The sequence below is a fragment of the Theropithecus gelada genome, chromosome 6 (genome assembly GCF_003255815.1).
Source record: "Theropithecus gelada isolate Dixy chromosome 6, Tgel_1.0, whole genome shotgun sequence".
NCBI lineage: Eukaryota > Metazoa > Chordata > Mammalia > Primates > Cercopithecidae > Theropithecus > Theropithecus gelada.
The window spans coordinates 131,253,577-131,275,026 of NC_037673.1; the positions used below are offsets into that span (position 1 = coordinate 131,253,577).

Consider the following 21,450-nt stretch of genomic DNA (forward strand, 5'->3'; position numbering starts at 1 on the left):
GGTTTCACCCTGTTGATCAGGCTGGTCTCAAACTCCTGACCTTAGGTCATCCGCCCACCTCGGCCTCCCAAAGTGCCGGGATTACAGGCATGCACCACCACGCCTGAGTAATTTTTGTATTTTTGGTAGAGATGGAGTTTCTCCATGTTGGTCAGCCTGGTCTCGAACTCCTGACCTCAGGTGATCCGCCATCTTAAACTCCCAAAGTGCTGGAATTACAGGCGTGAGCCACCACGCCCGGCCAATAGTGATCTCAATATTGACCATAGGGCCGGGCATGGTGGCTCTCACCTAGGAATCTCAGCGCTTTGGGAGGCTAAGGCGGGCGGATCACCTGAGGTCGGGAGTTCGAGACCAGCCTGACCAACATGGAGAAATGCCATCTCTACTAAAAATACAAAAATTAACCTGACGTGGTGGTGCATGCATGTAATCCCAGCTACTCGGGAGGCTGAGGCGGAAAATCGCTTGAACCCGGGAGGCAGAGGTTGCAGTGAGCTGAGATTGCGCCATTGCACTCCAGCCCAGGCAACAAGACCGAAACTCTGTCTCAAAAAAAAATACTGACCATAATATGATACCAGCCAGCCTAGTCATTGTCAGCACTCCTGGATTTTTTTGTCCTGTTGTGAAGTGGTTTTTCTTTTCCTTACCTTTTCTTTTAGACTGCTAGGTGGAAAGTTACCTCTAAGGAAGCTCTGCAGAGGATCAGTGAATACTCTGAAGCCGCAATTACAATCAGAGGAACATACTTCCCTCCTGGTAAAGAACCCAAGGAAGGCGAGCGGAAGATTTACTTGGCTATTGAAAGTATGTATTGTTGGTTGTTTCAATCTTGAATTTAGATCAAGGTTAATGTAGATGTAATAAACACAAAGAGCATGCGAGGTAAATTCTAGAGAGAACTGGAAGTAAGGAACACCTCTGAAAAAAAAAATCTCATGACATTTGAGGTCTTTATTTAGAAGAATTTCAGTACACATGCAAAGGTCAATGATCTGTTTGTGAGACTCAGTTTTGGCAATTTAGTCAAATTTGAAAAATAAAACTTATATTTTAAGGACTGACCTGTTTATGCTTCTGGTAAGTGGAATATTCTGGCCTAAGTTTAGGTTGGGAAGTAAATCAAATGTATTAGTCCACTTAATGAATGTTTATCTAGGCACATATTGCCTGTGAAGTTATGCTCATGAAAGTTTATACCTTTAACAAAATAACAAGTAGACAAATACATTATCTAACAGCAACCAGGTTTGGTTTTTAACTTTATTTCATACATTCATGAATGAATTCATTCCAGAGGCAATTTCCATCTTTATTTATTTTGAGACAGTCTTATTTTGTCACCCAGGCTGGAGCGCAGTGGCACAGTCTCAGCCCACTGTAGCCTCAACCTTCTGGGCTCAAGTGATCCTCCCACCTCAACACCCCTAAGTAGCTGGGACTACAGTAACATGTCACCACACCTGGCTTATTTTTTTGTCTTTTTTGTAGAGGGGTTGTGTTATGTTGCCCAGGCTGGTCTCGAACTCCTGAGCTCAAGGGACCCGCCCCCGCTCAGCCTCCCAAAATGCTAGGATTACAGTCATGAGCCATTGTGCCCAGCCTATTTTATTTTTTCTGATGTGTTACTCCGCTGCATAGTAGGACACCCTGTCACTATATGTTTTTGATTTTTGTTTTGTTTTGTTTTTTCCGCCAAGACGGAGTCTTGCTCTGTTGCCCAGAGCTGGAGTGCAGTGGCATGATCTTGGTTCACTGCAACCTCCGCCTCCTGGGTTTAAGCAGTTCTTCTGCCTCAGCCTCCCGAGTAGCTGGGATTATAGGCATGCGCCACCACGCCAGGCTCATTTTTGTATTTTTAGTAGAGATGGGGTTTCACCATGCTGGCCTGGCTGGTCTCGAACTCCTGACCTCATGGTCCACCCGCCTTGGTCTCCCAAAGTGCTGGGATTACAGTCATGAGCCACCGTGCCCTGCCTACTTTATTTATGTTTAATCTGAACATCTTTGTTATTGACATTTTAAGTGGTTTTTCTTTTTGTTTTCTGGCATCATATGTAATGGAAGCAAGACAGAACTAAACTGTTAGATAATAGAACCATCTATTCTGGCTTCATTTCCTTGACACCATAGCATTGTTGTCAGTACAGGGTTCAGCGCTCTGTCGCCCAGGCTGGAGTGCAGTGGCACGATCTTGGCTTATTACAACCTCTGCCTCCAGGGTTCACGCGATTCTCATGCCTCAGCCTCCCGGGTAGCTGGAACCACAGGCATGTGCTACCACACCTGGCTAATTTTTGTATTTTTGGGTAGAGATGGGGTTTCACCATGTTGGCCAGGCTGGACCTCTTACTTTTTGATTGTACTGTCTCCATTTGGAATTATTTTTAAAATCTGTACAGTGTTTTGCTATTTAGGACTTACATTAAGGTAAAATTCATATAGCAAAAGTTTGTCCATTTTAACCATTATACAGTTCAGTCTTCAGTGAAACTTACAGGATTCAGTGAAAGCAGTGCTTAGAGAGAAATTTTTAGCTGTAAATGCCTGCATTATAAAAGATCTCAGTTACTGCCTTTTCTGTGTTAATCTTTTCCTTTCCTTTCTCCTTTCCTTTCCCCTCTCCTTTCCTCTCCTCTCCTTTCCTTTCTCCTCTCTTTTCTTCTCTCCTCTCCTTTCCTCTCCTTTCCTTTCCTTTCTCCTTTCCTTTCCTTTCCTCTCCTTTCCTTTCCTTTCTCCTTTCCTTTCCTTTCCTTTCCTTTCCTTTTCCCTTCCCTCCCCTCCCCTCCCCTCCCCTCCCTTCCCTTTCCTTGACAAAATCTCACTCTGTCGTGTAGGCTGGAGTACAGTGGCACAATCTAGACTCACTGCAACTCCCACCTCCCGGGTTCAAGTAATTCTCGTACCTCAGCCTCCTGAGTAGCTAGGATTACAGGTACCCCCCCACCATGCCCAGCTAATTTTTGGTTTTTTTAGTAGAGATGAGGTTTCACCCTGTTGGTCAGGCTGATCTCAAACTCCTGACCTCAGGTGATCCACCTGCCTTGGCCTCCCAAAGTGCCGGGATTACAGGTGTGAGCCACTGCGCCCCACCGTGTCAGAGCAATATTTTCTTGTGTGCCATTTTGATTTACTCTTGTTTCTGGGTTTTTTTTTTTTTTTTTTTTGAGACGGAGTCTCACTCTGTCGCCCAGGCTGGAGTACAGTGGCACAGTCTTGGATCACTGCAAGCTCCGCTTCCTGGGTTCACGCCATTCTCCTGCCTCAGCCTCCTGAGTAGCTGGGACTACAGGCGCCCGCCACCACGCCTGGCTGATTTTTTGTATTTTTTAGTAGAGATGGGGTTTCACCATGTTAGCCAGGATGGTCTCGATCTCCTGACCTCGTGATCCACCTGTCTTGGCCTCCCAAAGCGCTGGGATTACAGGCGTGAGCCACTGTGCCCGGCCAATATTTTAACTGCTTGTCTTATAAAGAGGCAAATGAGAGACACGATTATTTGCTTTGAAAAAGGATTCTTTTCGTAATTCATTTATTAATTTAAATGCAATGTTTGCTTGGTATGGTATAGTTGATATATCAAAGTTCAGCTTATGTGTAACTTTATCAGAACACATCTTTACTACCAAGTGATGTGAAGTGAGATATTCACTGATTCCACAGCTCTGATGTAGTTTTCCTTTCATCCAGAATGGTTCTGGTCATTTGTCTCCACCGTCAGTTTACACTCAGGAAATAACATCTAATTTTTATAATAATCTAGGCAGGTCTCCCCAGTAAAAAGGCAACTTTGTTGAAAGCAAATCTTAAGAATAATCTAGAAACATAATGATAATGGCTGGGCACGGTGGCTCACGCCTATAATCTCAGCAGTTTGGGAGGCCGAAGTGGGTGGATCACAAGGTCAAGAGTTTGAGACCAGCCTGGCCAACATAGTGAAACCCTGTCTCTACTAAATACAAAAATCAGCCAGGCATGGTGGCGGGAGCCTGTATCCCAGCTACTCGTGAGGCTGAGGCAAGAGAATTGCTTAAAACCAGAAGGCAGAGGTTGCAGTGAGCTGAGATGGCGCCACTGCACTTCAGCCTGGGCAAAAACAGCGAAACTGCGTCTCCAAAAAAAAAAAAAAGAAATATAATGATACTGAATAAGAGCTAGGGTTTGGCAATTTAAATGATCTAAAGCTTTTAGAATTTTCAGAGGTAATTAGATTTTTTAAAGGATCATTTACCTTTTGAAACTCCAAACTCAACTAAACACTTAACAGGATGAAAACAGGTGTTGCTACTGTGGAAGGAGCCTAGTGTCATCTGTTTCTAGTTCTGTAATTGGAGGGACCCCACTGCCTGGCTGGCTCCTTGGAGGCTCTGTTTGGGTCAGCAGCTCCAGGCATCCCACCAGGCAAAGGGAAGGAGAACAGGAAGGACTTACATGCCTAGTCAGCCTGTATAATTTATATAGCCTATTCCATGACTCTCTCTTTTTACTAGTGGAGAATCCCTTAAAAGCAGCCAGAGTTGTTTTAGGACCAATGAAAGGAAATGCCCTTTTTTTCATGGCTGCTTATAAACATATGTAACCTATTACAAGAAGTTACATAAGTCAGAATTTAAAGTGGTCGAAATTGTCGGGCTCTGACAAAAGTAGGAAAATTAATTTACCAGTTAAATCTAGGTGAGAGTGTCATTTTCCTTCTTTTTAAAGTTGCACAAAAGTATCAACAAACTTCACACCAACTCGTACCAAGCAATGTTTTCCTCCTAAATTTCATTTTTTGTTGTAATTTTCCGTCTGACTTGGGTCTTGATTCTTCCGTTTCTTTTCCCTTCTGGCACTCACCTTCCCCACATAGTTTTATAATGTTGTGGTTCGTGGCTAGTGGAGGTAGAGGATTTAAATTAGATACGTTGCTATGACTTCATAGCCATAGCCTTGATTCTTTCCTTCCTGTCGTGAAACTGTTTCTGCCTCTCTTTCTGTCTCTGTCTCTGTCTCTCTCTCGGGACAGAAAAGTTACTTATTTCTAATACGGGGGGAAATTTTCTAATTTATTATAAATCTTTCCCTCATTTGTGTTTTTTTTTTAAATATACAAAATGATAAAAATATAGCTCTCTACATTGCAGACCCAGTGCTCCTTTTGTTCTTAGACATTTCAGTCTTTAGTTTTCTTTGATTAAGCTCTTTTTCTCTTCTCAGCGTGCAATGTGGTGCCTATCTGTACTTTCCTACTCACTGGCATTGTCTATTGGCTCCAGATTCTACCCAGCCTACTCTTGATGGCTCTCTGATCTCTGCCACTTCTAAACTTCTAGTCCATATTTCCATTGACCTCATTTATATTTTCAACTGGATGTCCAATGAGCACCTCAACTACAGCAATTTTAGAATTAAATTTCACCCAGTATCACTATCCAAAAAACACCTGTTTTTCCTCCTGGAATCAATATGTTCTTTTATTACTTCTACCTTTTTTCACTTGCCGGCCAGCTCTTAATATCTTGTTTCTCTTTTCCACTGTTCACATCCCATCAGAAAAAATATCTTGTCCATTCTACCTCAAAAATGTGCTCTTGTGATGGTATAAATACAATATTGTGAGAACACTAAAGAAGAAAACACTTAACTGCCTCGAAGAGCCAGGAAAAGCTTCCTAAAAATGGTATTTAAAAGTGAATTTAGCCGGGCGCGGTGGCTCACGCCTGTAATCCCTGCACTTTGGGAGGCCGAGGCGGGCGGATCACGAGGTCAGGAGATCGAGACCATCCTGGCTAACAAGGTGAAACCCCGTCTCTACTAAAATACAAAAAAAAAAAATTAGCCGGGCGCGGTGGCGGCGCCTGTAGTCCCAGCTACTCGGGAGGCTGAGGCAGGAGAATGGCGCGAACCCGGGAGGCGGAGCTTGCAGTGAGCCGAGATGGTGCCACTGCACTCCAGCCTGGGGGACAGAGTGAAGACTCCGCCTCAAAAAAAAAAAAAAAAAAAAAAGTGAATTTAGTAAACTACATCCTATTCATCCTGTTGTAATGTCTTTACAAGTTTGTTTTGCTAATCTGTAAGCTTTTAAAGAGCATGAATTTGTTCTTTATATATTAAATCTCTCACAGTATGTGAGAGGCAAGTGCTTAATTTTTGTGAAATTAATAACTGTGAATGAATGTCTGCAGCCTGCCTCATCTAGTCAGCTATCTTGCCGTGTTCTTTCACACATTTTCCAACCAGGCTACACTTCTCTTACTCTTCAGTAATTAAGCATGCTTGTCTTAACTCTGTACCACTACATATGTAATTCTCCTTGCAAAATACTCTTCCTGGTATCTTTCCTCCCTCCAAATGGCTAGTCCTCCTTTCATTTTAAAGATTTTGTTCGTAGGCCGGGCGCGGTGGCTCAAGCCTGTAATCCCAGCAGTTTGGGAGGCCGAGGCGGGTGGATCACGAGGTCAGGAGATCGAGACTATCCTGGCTAACATGGTGAAACCCCGTCTCTACTAAAAATACAAAAAAAAAAAAAACTAGCCGGGCGTGGTGGGGGGCGCCTGTAGTCTCAGCTACTTGGGAGGCTGAGGCGGGAGAATGGCGTGAACCCGGGAGGCGGAGCTTGCAGTGAGCCGAGATCACGCCACTGCACTCCAGCCTGGGAGCACAGCGAGACTCCGTCTCAAAAAAAAAAAAAAAAAAAAAAAAGATTTTGTTCGTACGTCACCCTTCCGAAACATTTGCAGACTTCAGTGTAAGTAATAAATGTCTAATAAATACTTGCTAAATGAATAAACCAAGGAAGTTATATTTCCCTGTAGCCTTCTCTTACTATCTTCTGGACAAATCGCTAATAGTCTTTATTCCACTCTTTTTAGTTACCATACTAGGAACTCTTAACACATAATATGACCTCAGTGGTTACATTTGAAACTCTGAAAGTAATCAAAATAATAAGCAGCCATTATATAATGTGGGTAATGTTCCACCAGGCATTAAATGGCCATCTTGGCAGGCAGTACAATGTTTCTAAAAGTCACCTACAGTGTTTCTTCCTGGACCTCCGTGATATGGGTAAACACAGTGTAATTTTAGTAATGTGAATAGTAATGCTTTCCACTCAATCACCAGGTGCCAATGAACTGGCTGTGCAGAAAGCAAAGGCAGAAATCACCAGGCTCATAAAAGAAGAGCTGATCCGGCTGGTGAGTGAAAACCTTAAAGTTTCATTTGTTTTGTTTTAATAAGTGTTTTATTGAAATATAAATACAGACAAGTACGCAAATCATAAACATATAGTTTGATGAATTTTCACAAAGTAATAAGCATACCAGTGTAATCACTACCCAGATCAAGAAATAAAAAACATTACTAATATCCCAGAAGTCTTCTCTGTGTCCATTCTTATCACTATTCATCTCCCCGCAACAAAACCATACCTTGAATTTTTTTTTTTTTTTTTTTTTGAGACGGAGTCTTGCCTTGTCATCTGAGCTGAAGTGCAATGGCGCGATCTCGGCTCACTGCAACCTCCGCCTCACCCTCCTAAGTAGCTGGGATTACAGGTGCCTGCCACCACACCTGGCTAATATTTTGTATTTTTAGTAGAGACGGGGTTTCACTATGTTGGCAAGGCTGGTCTCGAACTCCTGACCTCATGATTCACCTGCCTCGGCCTCCCAGAGTGCTGGGATTACAGGCGTGAGCCACCGTGCCCAGCCCCATATTGTGAATTTTAAAATCATAGATTAGTTTTCCTTATTTTTGAACTCCACATAAGTGGAATCACGTGTTTGCACCTTTTGCATCTAGTTTCCTTCAATCAACATTTTGAGGAGATCGGTCCGTGTTATTGCATGTAGCAATAATTCACTCACTTTCATGGCCATATAATATTTATATGAATGTATAACAGTTGATTTATATTTATATATTGGATTTGAGGGCTATTCCTTTTTTGTTTTTATGAATAACACTTCTGTGAACATTATTCCATGTGCATTTGGAATATATTAGCATGATTTTTTCTTGGGTATATACCTTGGAGTAGAATTGTTAATTATAGGCTAGATATTGCCAGATAGTTTTCCAAAGAGGTTACATCAATTCACACTTAATCAAGCAGTGTATGAAAATTACAGTTGTTCTACATCTTTGCCAACACATGGTGTTGTCAGTGTCTTTTTTTTTTTTTTTTTGAGACGGAGTCTCGCTCTGTCGCCCGGGCTGGAGTGCAGTGGCCGGATCTCAGCTCACTGCAAGCTCCGCCTCCCGGGTTTACGCCATTCTCCTGCCTCAGCCTCCCGAGTAACTGGGACTACAGGCGCCCGCCATCTCGCCCGGCTAGTTTTTTGTATTTTTTAGTAGAGACGGGGTTTCACCGTGTTCGCCAGGATGGTCTCGATCTTCTGACCTCGTGATCCACCTGTCTCGGCCTCCCAAAGTGCTGGGATTACAGGCTTGAGCCACCGCGCCCGGCCCGTCAGTGTCTTTAAACTTAAACAATGACTTAATTTGATTTTGGAAAAAGCCCTTTACAGACTGCCTTTCCAGTGGAGGTAGATCTGTCCTTGTGTCTTTAGTGCCGGTTGCAGCTTATGAACACTCCCTACAGTGTGTACATTTCCTTTGAAAGGAAACGTTGTCTTTTCTCTAAGTGTACTTCTGAGAGCTTTTCTAAAACTCCCCTCAGAGAGCATTCCTTTTTTTGGCAGGGGAGTTAGAAGTTTAATGAAAAGAGGGTTCAGGCCGGGCGCGGTGGCTCAAGCTTGTAATCCCAGCACTTTGGGAGGCCGAGACGGGCGGATCACGAGGTCAGGAGATCGAGACTATCCTGGCTAACACGGTGAAACCCCGTCTCTACTAAAAAAATACAAAAAACTAGCCGGGCGAGGTGGCGGGCGCCTGTAGTCCCAGCTACTCCGGAGGCTGAGGCAGGAGAATGGCCTAAACCCGGGAGGCGGAGCTTGCAGTGAGCTGAGATCCGGCCACAGCACTCTAGCCTGGGCGACAGAGCCAGACTCCGTCTCAAAAAAAAAAAAAAAAAAGAAAAGAGGGTTCAGAAAACAAGAGGGAAAAAGTAAAACAGCTGTTCAATCACGTGCTTAAGACTATTTCAACAAGGAGTGATAGAAAAGAATCTTGTGCCCATAGATGCTACCACCATTAAGTTGATTTCAAAACATAGTTGTTAAGGAATAGTTAAGTGAACAGAGAAATCATTAGTTATTGAATAGTTTTTCCTTTCTCAGTGCAGTAATATTAACATTTAAAATTTTAAATAACCAATAGTTTTACAAGTTAGCAAAAGAAATGATCTTAAATATTTCCCTTTTGGGTTTGTTTGGTTGGTTGGTTGGTTTTTTTTGTTGTTGTTATTGTTATTTGTTTTGCTTTCTCTGATGACATATCTTTTATTTCCTATTACAGCAAAATTCGTACCAACCAACAAATAAAGGAAGATACAAAGTCTTATAGACATCCGGAAAAAAGATTTTTACCTGTGCTGGTCTATGATAGATGTGGCAGTTGCAGTCTGCAGTTTACAATGTATTGTAAATTAAGATTTTTAAAAATTCTGTCTTGCTGATTTTTTTTAAATACAAGAAACTAGTATTTGGTAAAGAAATCTGTCCGTAAGTACCCCCACAATCAATCAAACTATATTTAAAGCCGGCCTGTTTTCAGAGTGTGATGTCCTTTAATGTAAACTTAAATATCAATATTTTAAATGTCTGGATAATATTCTAGAGGTTTAAAAAATGGAAATATTTGAACTTTCTATTGAAGACAATAAAGTACACAAGTCATTAAGGGGCTATTCACTTTATCCTGTACTTTCAATGAAATTGTGATCATTTCCTAAGAAAAGGTAAAATTCACTATCTTACTTTGTGTCCCCACCTTGAGCTTAAATGTTACATGACTCTGTGGAACAATATGAACTGGATTTAAGAATGTTATAATAGAAGTCTTACAAAATAGGTTGAGAGTTTTTGTTTCAATTTTTATCATCATAAATGGGCAAAAAGTAGTTGGACTAATTTTGGTTTTTATACAAGTAAAGATTTAATAGTATAAGGATTTTTCGCATTTCTTTACACTGAGTGTAAAACTGTACAAAGAGTTTTAGTATTTACTACTTTGAGGTTCCCCTCACAACTTCTGGCTCCATACCTAGCTCCTCTTTTATAATCTCCCTTAAAAGAAAGAGTGTAGCCTATAAATATTAAATATCATAACTTTTCCTTCTAGAAAGTGTTTTGTTATACATCTATACATGTTGTATTTACAAATATCCTACTACTTTTAATCTGATTTTTCTTCAGGATTATTGAGTGGGTTGTGAATTTTCTTTCTCAAAAATTGTGAAACATAATGGTACCCAAGTTTTAAACTTAGATGTGCTTCATCTTAGTGAAATGTAATTCACAAGGAATCATAAATTGTATTTTTGAGGCTGAGCGTAGTGGCTCACACATGTAATCCCAGCAATTTGGGAGGCCGAGGTGGGCAGATCACTTGAGATCAGGAGTTCAAGACCAGCCTGGACAACATGGCAAAACACTGTCTCTACTAAAAATGCAAAAATCAGTCGGCATGGTGGTAGGCGCCTGTAATCCCAGCTACTCAGGAGGCTGAGGCAGGAGAATCTGAGCCAGGATCACACCATTGCACTCCAGCCTGGGCGACAGAGTAAGACTATCTCAAAAAAAAAAAATAAATAAATAAATAAATAAATAAATTCTATTTTTGAGCCTTCAAGATACAGTTCCTGAATATTCTAATTTAAATTGTTATAATTGGATTACCTAATATTCTTTTCAAGACTCCTGATGTATTAACTTCATGTTATTGTCACTTTTCAAAAAATAACTTTTTTCAGGAGTTAAATAGATAAAGTCAGCCTTTTATATCCAAGGGTTTCACACCCACAGATTAAACCAACCACCGATCAAAAATAGAAAAAAAAAAAGAAGAAAAACTAATGTAAAAAATTTAAAATACAGTTTAGCAGCTGTAAAACAGTTTTACTATAACATTTACATTGTGTTAGATATTTTAAGTAAAAGTGAGTTAAAGTATACAGGAGGATGTGCATAGGTTGTATGCAAATAGCAAGCCATTTCATATAAGAGGCTTGAACATCCATGGATTTTGGTACAGAGGAGGGGTTTAAGGGGTGTCCTGCAATCGATCCCCCTCGGATACCAAAGGACGACTGTGTGTTTCTTAAATGAAGAGACTTTCATTCTTTAAATATTCTTGACTTACAGTTTTTTAAAAAGAAAAAAAAAAGCATAGTTGTTAAATAATTTTAATAGTATATTCAGTAGCTGAAGTGATAGGGAGTATTAATCATTATTTCTTCAGTATAAAGTTATTCTTCCTGAAAAAGTAAGATATGCCTGGGAAGTATTCTTGGATCCTTCACACATCCACTTAAATTCTTGAAGGAAGAAACAGACAAAAGACATGTAACAACAAAAACAAATAAACCACTTACTGTAAAATTCCAGGAATTGTGGGCTCATTCCCTCCCTCTAGTTTATTTATTTGCTTATCGTTATCACCTAGTGGTAGTTTGTTTTCTTTGGTAGAATATATGGCAGTCCCACATCAATGATAATTGGTGCTCCCTTCATCCGACTGGATCACTTTGAGATTCAGTTTTACATCATTTTAGCATTTTCTTTGTGTTTGTATATCAGTTGTGATAAGCCACTGATACAATTTTGTTCTAAAATGAAACATATTTGTTAGTACATTTTTTAGTGTCACACTGACCTAAAATTTGAATGATATACAGACTTTGTTTTTTTAATGCAATAGTGTCACACTGACCTAAAATTTGAATGATATACAGACTTTGTTTTTTTAATGCAATATGAATATTTGCTCATGTTTTCTAAATTCCTTATAAAATAAAATTAATTCGAATTCAATCTGCACTTTCTTAAAATTATCTTTCCTCAAATGCTTTTTCTTCTGTTTCTCTAATTTTGTTTATATTGGTGAGAGAAATATTATACCCTCTGTATTTTTATTTTAAAAATTCTAGCAACTTATTACCTAAAGTATTTATAATTCTGTTCCAAAAATGTCTTCCTGAAGACACCTCTTAAGTCTTTTATGTTCATTGTATTTAGTGTAAGAGAAATATAGGTGAAATAATAGGTTCATTTGCCAGTTGGGGTTTTGCCACAGTGACACTCTTACAAAATGGATATGTAGGCTGGGTTCTGTGACTCATGCCTGTAATCCCAGCACTTTGGGAGGCTGAGGCAGGCGGATCACCTGGGGTCAGGAGTTCAAGACCAGCCTGACCAACATGGAGAGACCCCGTCTCTACTAAAAATACAAAATTAGCCAGGTGTGGTGGCACATGCCTGTGATCCCAGCTGCTCAGGAGACTGAGGTAGGTGAATCGCTTGAACCTGGGAGGCAGAGGTTGCAATGAGCCAAGATCATGCCATTGCACTCCAGCCTGGACAACAGGAGCGCAACTCAATCTCAAAAAAGAAAAAAAGAAAAAAAAAAGGGGATATGTAGAATGAAAGAATAGTAGCTAAGTTCTCCTTTACTCCTTTTGGACACTTTACTATTTGATATATTTCATGTCTCATTGCCTTTGTTGGTATACACAATGCACATGTGACTGATAATCTTTTTTGGTTTGGTTTGGTTTTGTTTTTGTTTTTGAGACAGAGTCTTGCTCTGTTGCCCAGGCTGGAGTGCAGTGGCAATCTCAGCTCATTGCGACCTCTACCTCCCAGGTTCAAGTGGTTCTCCTGCCTCAGCCTCTTGAGTAACTGGGACTACAGGCACATGCCACAACACCCATCTAATTTTTTGTATTTTGAGTAGAGACGGGGTTTCACCATGTTAGCCAGGATGGTCTCGATCTCCTGACCTCGTGATCTGCCCGCCTCGGCCTCCCAAAGTGCTGGGATTACGGGCATGAGCCACCACACCCGGCCTAATCTTTCTTTTGAGTCAGGCAGTTCCTATGTATAGAATTGAAGGAGAACCAGCTATTGAATACTTAGGATTTATAAATCTTATTCAGCTAGCTGTGGAGTCAGCTTCTGAGTAACACAGCAGAATCTTGGGAAGCACAAACTAGGAAAACCGCCAAAGTTGTAACTCAGCTGTTTCTGACCTCTTTTTACTCTTGGTGCCATGCTTTGATTTATAAAGCCATCAGCCAAAATCCTTTGATTTGACTAGCATATTGTTTAAAATAGGAGGTTGTGGGGAAATTGTTGTCTAAATGAAGTCTAGGATAAATAGCTACACTTTATTTAGTAAAATGTGCCATTTTGCTGCTTTATAGATCATGCTAAGTTCTTTTTTTTTTTTTTTTTTTGAGATGGAGTCTCGCTCTTTTGCCTAGGCTGGAGTATAGTGGCGCAATCTCGGCTCCATGCAACCTCCGCCTCCCAGGTTCAAGTGATTGTCCTGCCATGGCCTCCTGAGTAGCTGGGGTTACAGGTACTCACCACCATGCCTGGTGAATTTGTATTTTGAATTTGTGTTTTTATGGTAGAGACGGGGTTTCACCATGTTGGCCAGGCTGGTCTTGAACTCCTGACCTCAAGTGATCCACCCGCCTTGGCTTCCCAAAGTGCTGGGATTACAGGCGTGAGCCATGGCACCCGGCCAGATTATGCTAAGTTCTTAAAGCAGGCAAGAGTTCTGAGTGGCTAGCCCAATGTGGGCCATTCAAATACTCTTCCACTTAGATTTGAGTCTAGAGCTGTCAGTTCTTCACATTTTGGTACATAGTTTTACGTACGAATGGGAATCTACTGACATTTTCTCATGCCTGCTGCTTCTGGCGTACTAAAAGCTTATCTTTTAAAAAGGTGCATGTGTGTTTATTTATGTGTGTTAAGTACCAGGAGTGAGAGAGTAAATGTATGTAGAGGGGTGAGGGAGAGTCTTAACTATTTAGTTTGGGTGTAACCATCAGAAAACAAACTTACTGGAGTGAGATAGTTAACTTGGAGTATAGCGACATCTTACATACTGGTTAATGAAACATCTGCTCCACTCTTAGGTCAGCTCTCTGGAGCTAAAGACAGCTACGTTTCCCTTACCAGGTAAAAATTCCCTGATATGTTGACTGTTATGGATATTTGAAGGCCTTCTAAAAATATATATAAATTTATAATTTTTCTCAGGCAGGGATCCAAGTAGGAATGCAAAGAGAAAGTGTAAAGGTATTCTTCAGAAAGTCCCCACAATATTGACTTTCCCTTTTAAAAGTGCCTTATGGTTTAGCTGCTATGTGTGTGTGAGTGCATACTGTCAAGTTACATGACTGGTGAGGAATTTACTTTTGATTATTTTTCTTGAACTTGTTCTCTTCCAAATATGGCAACAACTTACAGGAGTTCATGATTTTTTTCAAACTCAAGCCTTAAGGAAGAAATTCTAACTTCGCATTAACCATGTTCTTTTGGGAAGAAAAAAAGTATGAAGTAAAAAGGGAAGTTTAACCTTTTGGGGGAATTGGAACTCAACGTTGCTCTCACATGTTAGGATTACTTTAAAAGATAGAATTTCAGAATTTAAAAAACTAATCATTTTTAATATATAGGAATACCTAGTTGCCCATGTTTTGAATATTAGTCTCTCTTCACAACTTTGCATACTGTGGAATAAGGGATATGTGAGAGGATTCAGTGTGAAAAACATGTTCTTTGTACAGAAAAAGCTTTTCATTTGAACTTGGTAGTGACTGGATTTTTAGGAGCCTGGCAACTTCAGGCACTTCTGTAGCAGCTTTGGATGTTAAAGTGTCTTTGGCCTGAAATCCTGGGAGGCTCTCAAGTGCCTTCCAGCCGGTCCCAGAAATCTTGAAGGCAGCATCTTTTCTCTGTGCCTTTGCCTAAGGCAGTCTTCTGGGAGCTGATACTCCCAAAAGCATACTGTTGACTTTGGAAAAGAGTCCTCCGCATGCCCAAACCAGCCTTCAGCCTGTGTATGTGGCACAGGATTTGGAAAGCTTGGTGGGGCTGGATGCTTGGGAGCTTCAAAGAGAGCATAAATTCCTCTGTAACTTTTTATTGGTCTAGTTTTGCTCCTAAAAATGTATCTGAGGTCAGGCACGGTGGCTCACGCATGTAATCCCAGCACTTTGGGAGGCTGAGGAGGGTGGATCACCTGAGGTCAGAAGTTTGAGACCAGCCTGGCCAACGTGATGAAATTCTGTCTGTATCAAAACTACAAGGCCAGGCACGGTAGCTCACTCCTGTAATCCCAGCACTTTGGGAGGCTGAGGCAGGCAGATCACAAGGTGAGGAGTTTGAGACCAGCCTGGCCAATATGGTGAAACCTGTCTCTACTAAAAATAAAAAAATTAGCTGGTGTGGTGGTGTGTGCCTGTAGTCCCAGCTGCTTGGGAGGCTGAGGCAGGAGAATCGCTTGAACATGGGAGGCAGAGGTTGCAGTGAGCCAAGATCACGCCACTGCACTCCAGCCTGGGTGACAGAGCTAAACTCTGTTTAAAAAAAAAAAAATGCTGCGTGGTGGTGTGCACCTGTAATTCCAGCTACTCAGGAGATGGAGGCATGAGAATTGCTTGAACCCAGGAGGCAGAGGTTGCAGTGAGCCAAGATCATGCCAGTGCACTCCGACCTGGACAAAAGAGCAAGACTGTCTTAAAAAAAAAAAAGTGTATCTGGGGGTGGTACTCATTCTATGATATACATTTAAGTTTGAGAAATACTGGTAATCTTCACTTTTGCTCTTGGAATTTGACTGCCTGTGAACTAAAGCTGTGGTCTCCAAAGTGGGGTACGTGACAGTAATTTATTGAAAATCAGGAAGAGGCCAGACGTGTTGGCTCACACTTGTAATCCCAACACTTTGGGAGGCTGAAGAGGTCAGGAGTGTCAGCCTGGCCAACATGGTGAAACCCAGTCTCTACTAAAAAAATACAAAAATTAGTAGGGTGTGGTGGCACACACCTGTAATCCCAGCTACTTCGGAGGCTGAGGCAGGAGAATTGCTTGAATCCAGGAGGTGGAGGTTACAGTGAGCCCAGATCGTGCCAATGCACTCTAGCCTGGGTGACAGAGTAACTGCATCTTAAAAGAAAAAGAAGCTGGGCGCGGTGGCTCAAGCCTGTAATCCCAGCACTTTGGGAGGCCGAGACGGGCAGATCACGAAGTCAGGAGATCGAGACCATCCTGGCTAACACGGTGAAACCCCATCTCTACTAAAAAATACAAAAAACTAGCCGGGCGAGGTGGCGGGCGCCTGTAGTCCCAGCTACTCGGGAGGCTGAGGCAGGAGAATGGCGTAGACCCAGGAGGCGGAGCTTGCAGTGAGCTGAGATCCGGTCACTGCACTCCAGCCTGGGCGACAGAGCGAGATTCCGTCTCAAAAAAAAAAAGAAAAGAAAAAGAAAAGCAGGAAGAAAATTTTGAAGCTTCTGTTTTTTTTTTCTTTATTTTACTTTTAGAGACAGGGTCTCTTTCTGTTGCCCAGGCTGGAGTGCAGTGGCATGATCATAGCTCACAGTAGTCTCAAACTCCTGTGCTCAAGTGATCCTCCCACTTCAGCCTCCTGAATAGGTAAGTAGGACTATACAGGTGTGTGCTACCATGCCTGGCTAATTTTTTATTTTTTGTAGCAGTGGGGTCTTGCTATGTTGCCCTGGCTAATCTCAGACTCCTGGCCTCGGGCAATCCTTCCTCTACTGGGATTACAAGCATGAGCCACCACACCTGGATCTATTTTTCCTTTTATTTTTTTAAGTTGTAGAATATTTATACAAAACTAACAACCCATATGTGTTAAGTAAATATTTTAAAATGAAAGAGATATTTTTCTAAATAAAAATAACTTAGTGAGAAGACTATACTCATTTATTTATTTTCTACATCTGATGTCTGGCTGGTCATTGAGAAGCTTTTTTTTTTTTTCTTAAGATGGAGTTTTGCTCTTATTGCCCAGGCTGATGTGCAGTGGCCTTGATCTCTGCTCACTGCAAGCTCCACCTCCTGGGTTCAAGCGATTCTCCTGCCTCAGCCTCCCAAGTAGCTGGGATTACAAGTGCCTGCCACCACACCTGGCTAATTTTTGTAATTTTAGGAGAGACAGGGTTTTACCATGGCTGGTCTCGAAATCCTGACCTCAGATGATCCACCTACCTTGCCCTCCCAAAGTGCTGGGATTACAGGCGTGAGCTACTGGACCCGCCTGGCCTTATTTTTCTTTTTTCTTTCTACGTCTCATCCTTTCTTTAACATTTTATTTTGTGTAAGGTTTTTGTTTTTTGTTGTTGTTGTTGTTTGAGATGGAGTCTCACTCTGTCACGCAGGCTGGAGTGCAGTGGCGCAATCTGGGCTCACTGCAACCTCTGCCTCTCACAGTTCAAGTGATCCTCTTGCCTCAGCCTCCAGAGTAGCTGGGATTACAGGCACGTGCCACCACCCCTGGCTAATTTTTTTTTTTTTTTTTTGAGACAGAGTCTCGCTCTGTCGCCCAGGCTGAAGTGCAATGGCCCAATCTCAGCTCACTGCAGCCTCCGCCTCCCGGGTTCAAGTGATTTTCCTGCTTCAGCCTCCCAAGTAGCTGGGACTACAGGCATATGCCACCATGCCCAGCTAATTTTGTATTTTTAGTAGAGACGGGGTCTCTCCATGTTGGTCAGGGTGGTCTAGAACTCCCGACCTCAGGTGATCCACCCGCCTCGGCCTCCCAAAGTGCTGGGATTACAGGTGCGATCCACCATGCCTGGCCACTTTATCTGTTTTTTCATATATAAAATTCAGATATAATACATACATTTTAGGATTGTTATGAGGATGAGGTGAAATTATACATTTAAAGCATAAATATGCTTAAAGCATGTAAAAATAGTGCCTGGCATATGGTAAGCCTACAATGAATGTTGGCTGGCACTATTATTATAATGGGTGAATAGGGGTAGATTTTCTTATGCTGTCTGCTCTACACTGAATGTTTGTATCCTTTCCCCACCCCCAAATTCATGATGTTGAAATCTAATCCCCAATTTGATAGTATTTGGAGGCCTTTGGGAGGTGATTATGTCATCAGGGCTGGTGGGATCAGTGCCCTTATAAAAGAGACCCCAGTGAACTCCCTTGCCCCTTCTGCCATGTGAGAACACAGAAAAAAAAAAAAAAAAAAGCTGTCTGTGAACCAGAAAGCTGGCTCTCTACCAGACACTAAATCGGCCAGTACTTTGACCTTGGACTTTCCAGCTTCCAGAGAAATAAAATTTTGTCTTTTGTAAGCCATCCAGTCCATTATTTTGTTATAGCAGCTAAAACAGACTAAGACCCTATCTTTCTTTTTAGTATTGATATAAAGCTATATATTTAGCAGGGACAGTCAGCTGTTACTGGTAAGTTAAAATCTAGAAAGCAAGATTCATTTTTTTCCTATGTATATGAAAGTATTTAAGAACACTTGGGTTGGGTGTAGTTGCTCACACCTGTAATCCTAGCACTTTACAAGGCAGTGGTGGGAGGATTGCTTGAGCCCAGGAGTTCAAGACCAGTCTGATCAATACAGGGAGACCCCATCTCTATTTAAAAACAAAACAAAAACAAAAACACTTGTACCCTCAATTGAAAGGTCTTTAGAGGCAGCCAAATTCCAGATAGAGACAAATATTCCTTCTATTCATGTTTATATAATCACTATTTATCATTCAAAAGCCTAATTCACTGGTGATTTGCCTATGTGATATGGCCTACCTTGGGCCAGGCTGATGCTTTTGGAGAAACAATGAAAAATGTTATACTGAATTCAAATTGTATTTCAAGGATGTATACTTTTGAAGAAAAAATGTTGGGAGAGGCCGGGCGTGGTGGCTCAAGCCTGTAATCCCAGCACTTTGGGAGGCCGAGACGGGCGGATCACGAGGTCAGGAGATCGAGACCATCCTGGCTAACATGGTGAAACCCCGTCTCTACTAAAAAAATACAAAAAACTAGCCGGGCGAAGTGGCGAGCGCCTGTGGTCCCAGCTACTCGGGAGGCTGAGGCAGGAGAATGGCGTAAACNGAGTAGTGTGATGTTTGAAAGTGCACTCCAGGCCGGATGCGGTGGCTCACGCCTGTAATCCCAGCAGTTTGGGAGGCCAAAGCGGGCGGATCACCTGAGGTCAGTTTGAGACCAGCCTGGCCAATGTGATGAAACGCTGTCTCTATTAAAAAATACAAAAATTAGCCAGGCGTGGCAGCAGGCACCTTTAACCCCAGCTACTCGGAGGCTGAGAGGAGAATCAGTGAGCCGAGATCACGCCACCGCATTCCAGCCTAAGTGAAAGAGCAAGACTATCTCAAACAAACAAATAAATAAAAGTGTACTCCAGGCACAGCGGCTCATGCCTGTAATTTCAGCACTTTGAGAGGCTCAGGTTGGGGGATCACTTGAGGCCAGGAGTTTTAGACTAGCCTTGGCAACATGGCAAGACCTCATCTCTACAAAAAAAAAAAATTGTTTAAGTATGATCTTGTTGCAAATGAAGTACTGATAAATACCTATGCCCTTGAAAAAGCCTCTGCATTTGACAGAATATCGTGTATGTATTGTGTGTACTATAGCACCTCATTAAGACCAATCTGGCCAGGTACAGTGGTTCACGCCTGCAATCCCAGCACTTTGGGAGGCTAAGGCAGGAGGAATGCCTGAGCCCAGGACTTCAAGACCAGCTTGGGCAACATGAGGAAACCCTGTCTACAAAACATACAAAAATTGGCCTGGCGCACATCCATAGTCCCAGATACTTGGGAGGCTGAGGTTAGCAGATCCCCTGAGCCTGGGGAAGTTGAGGCTGCAGTGAGCCATGATGACACCACAGAATTCCAGCCTGGCAACAGAGCAAGACCCTGTCTCAAAAAAAAAAAAAAAAAAAAAAAAAAGCCAACCTGAGTTAATTTCCTAAAAACATCAGGTCCACCATTTTTGTTGCACTTAACACCAAATTCCAATGATCTATTTGATTGTCCATTTCATTGATTTCAATGGAATATGAGCTCTCTGAGATCAGAGTCCATGTCTTATATTTTGTATCCTCAGTTTTGCATTTAATAAATACTTGTTGAGTAATCCAGCACTTTGGGAGTCCGAGGCGGGTGGATCACGAGGTCAGGAGATTGAGACCATCCTGGCTAACATGGTGAAACCCCATCTCTACTAAAAAATACAAAAAATTAGCCGGGCATGGTGGCGGTGCCTGTAGTCCCAGCTACTTGGGAGACTGAGGGAGGAGAATGGTGTGAACCCGGGACTTGGCAGTGAGATGAAATTGCGCCACTGCACTCCAGCCTGGGGGACAGAGCGAGACTCCGTCTCAAAAAAAAAAAAAATAAATACTTGTTGAATTGTTCATGGTCACACAGCTAGTAAGTGGCAGACCTAGCATTTAAGTCTGTATCTATCTTCACTCCAAAGCCTGCCTGTCTGGTAACAATAAATACTATATAGAAGATGTAGTTTGTGGTACATACATGGTATTTTAATTTTTTTCTGTTTGGCCTGCTCATATCAAGCAGCATTATTAGAATACGTCAATACTGCTTTCATTATTTGCACTCTGCGGCTAAAGGGACTGGAAAGAGGATGCTGCTATTGTAGATGCTAATGCAAGTGTTAAATTTAAGGAGTAACTTTACCTTTTTTTTTGTTTTTTTTGGTCACCCAAGCTGGAGTGCAATGGTGCAATCTCAGCTCAATTCAACCTCCGCCTCCCAGGTTCAAGCAATTCTCGTGTCTCTGCCTCCTGAGTAGCTCACCACCTGAGTAGTGGTGGCACACGCCTGGCTGATTTTTTTTTTTTTGTATTTTTAGTAGAGACAGGGTTTCATCATGTTGGTCAGACTGGTCTGGAACTCCTGACCTCGAGTGATCTGCCTGCCTCAGCCTCCCAGAGTGCTGGGATTACAGGTGTGAGCCACCGCACCCGGCCTAGAGTAACTTAACCTTAAGAACAGGTGACTGGGTGCAGTGGTTCACGCCTGTAATCCCAGCAACTTGGGAGACTGAGGCGGGCAGATCAAGAGGTCAGGAGATTGAGACCATCCTGGCTGACGTGGTGAAACCGTCTCTACTAAAATAGAAAACATTAGCCTGGCGTGTTGGTGTGCACCTGTAGTCCCAGCTACTCGGGAGGCTGAGGCAGAGGAATTGCTTGAACCCTGGAGGCAGAGGTTGCAGTGAGTCGAGATCACACCACCCCACTACAGCCTGGCGACAGAGGGAGACTCTGTCTCAAAAAAAAAAAAAAAAAAAAAAAAAAAAATGAACAGGTAAGTGTTAGGCCTTAGCAGCATCCTATTTATTTATTCATTCATTCGTATATTTTTTGAGTCCAGGTCTTGCTCTCTTGTTCAGGCTTGAGTACAGTGTCATGATCATGGCTCACTGTAGCCCCAAACTCCTGGGCTCAAGTCGTCCTCCCACCTTAGCTTCCCAAAATGCTGGG

The 21,450-nt window shown here is 42.1% G+C and overlaps 1 protein-coding gene across 2 annotated transcripts in view; it reads left to right on the forward strand.

Moving 5' to 3' along the window:
* Positions 1 to 10,928, forward strand: part of DDX46 (DEAD-box helicase 46) — a 75,553-nt gene extending 64,625 nt beyond the window's left edge. For both annotated transcript variants that reach the window (XM_025388283.1, XM_025388281.1), the window contains 3 exons: positions 666 to 810; positions 7,111 to 7,184; positions 9,409 to 10,928. In XM_025388283.1, coding sequence (XP_025244068.1) covers positions 666 to 810; positions 7,111 to 7,184; positions 9,409 to 9,456 — 267 coding nt within the window. In that variant the 3' untranslated portion in view covers positions 9,457 to 10,928. The remainder of the gene's footprint in view (positions 1 to 665; positions 811 to 7,110; positions 7,185 to 9,408) is intronic.
* The last annotated feature ends 10,522 nt before the right edge of the window (positions 10,929 to 21,450 follow it).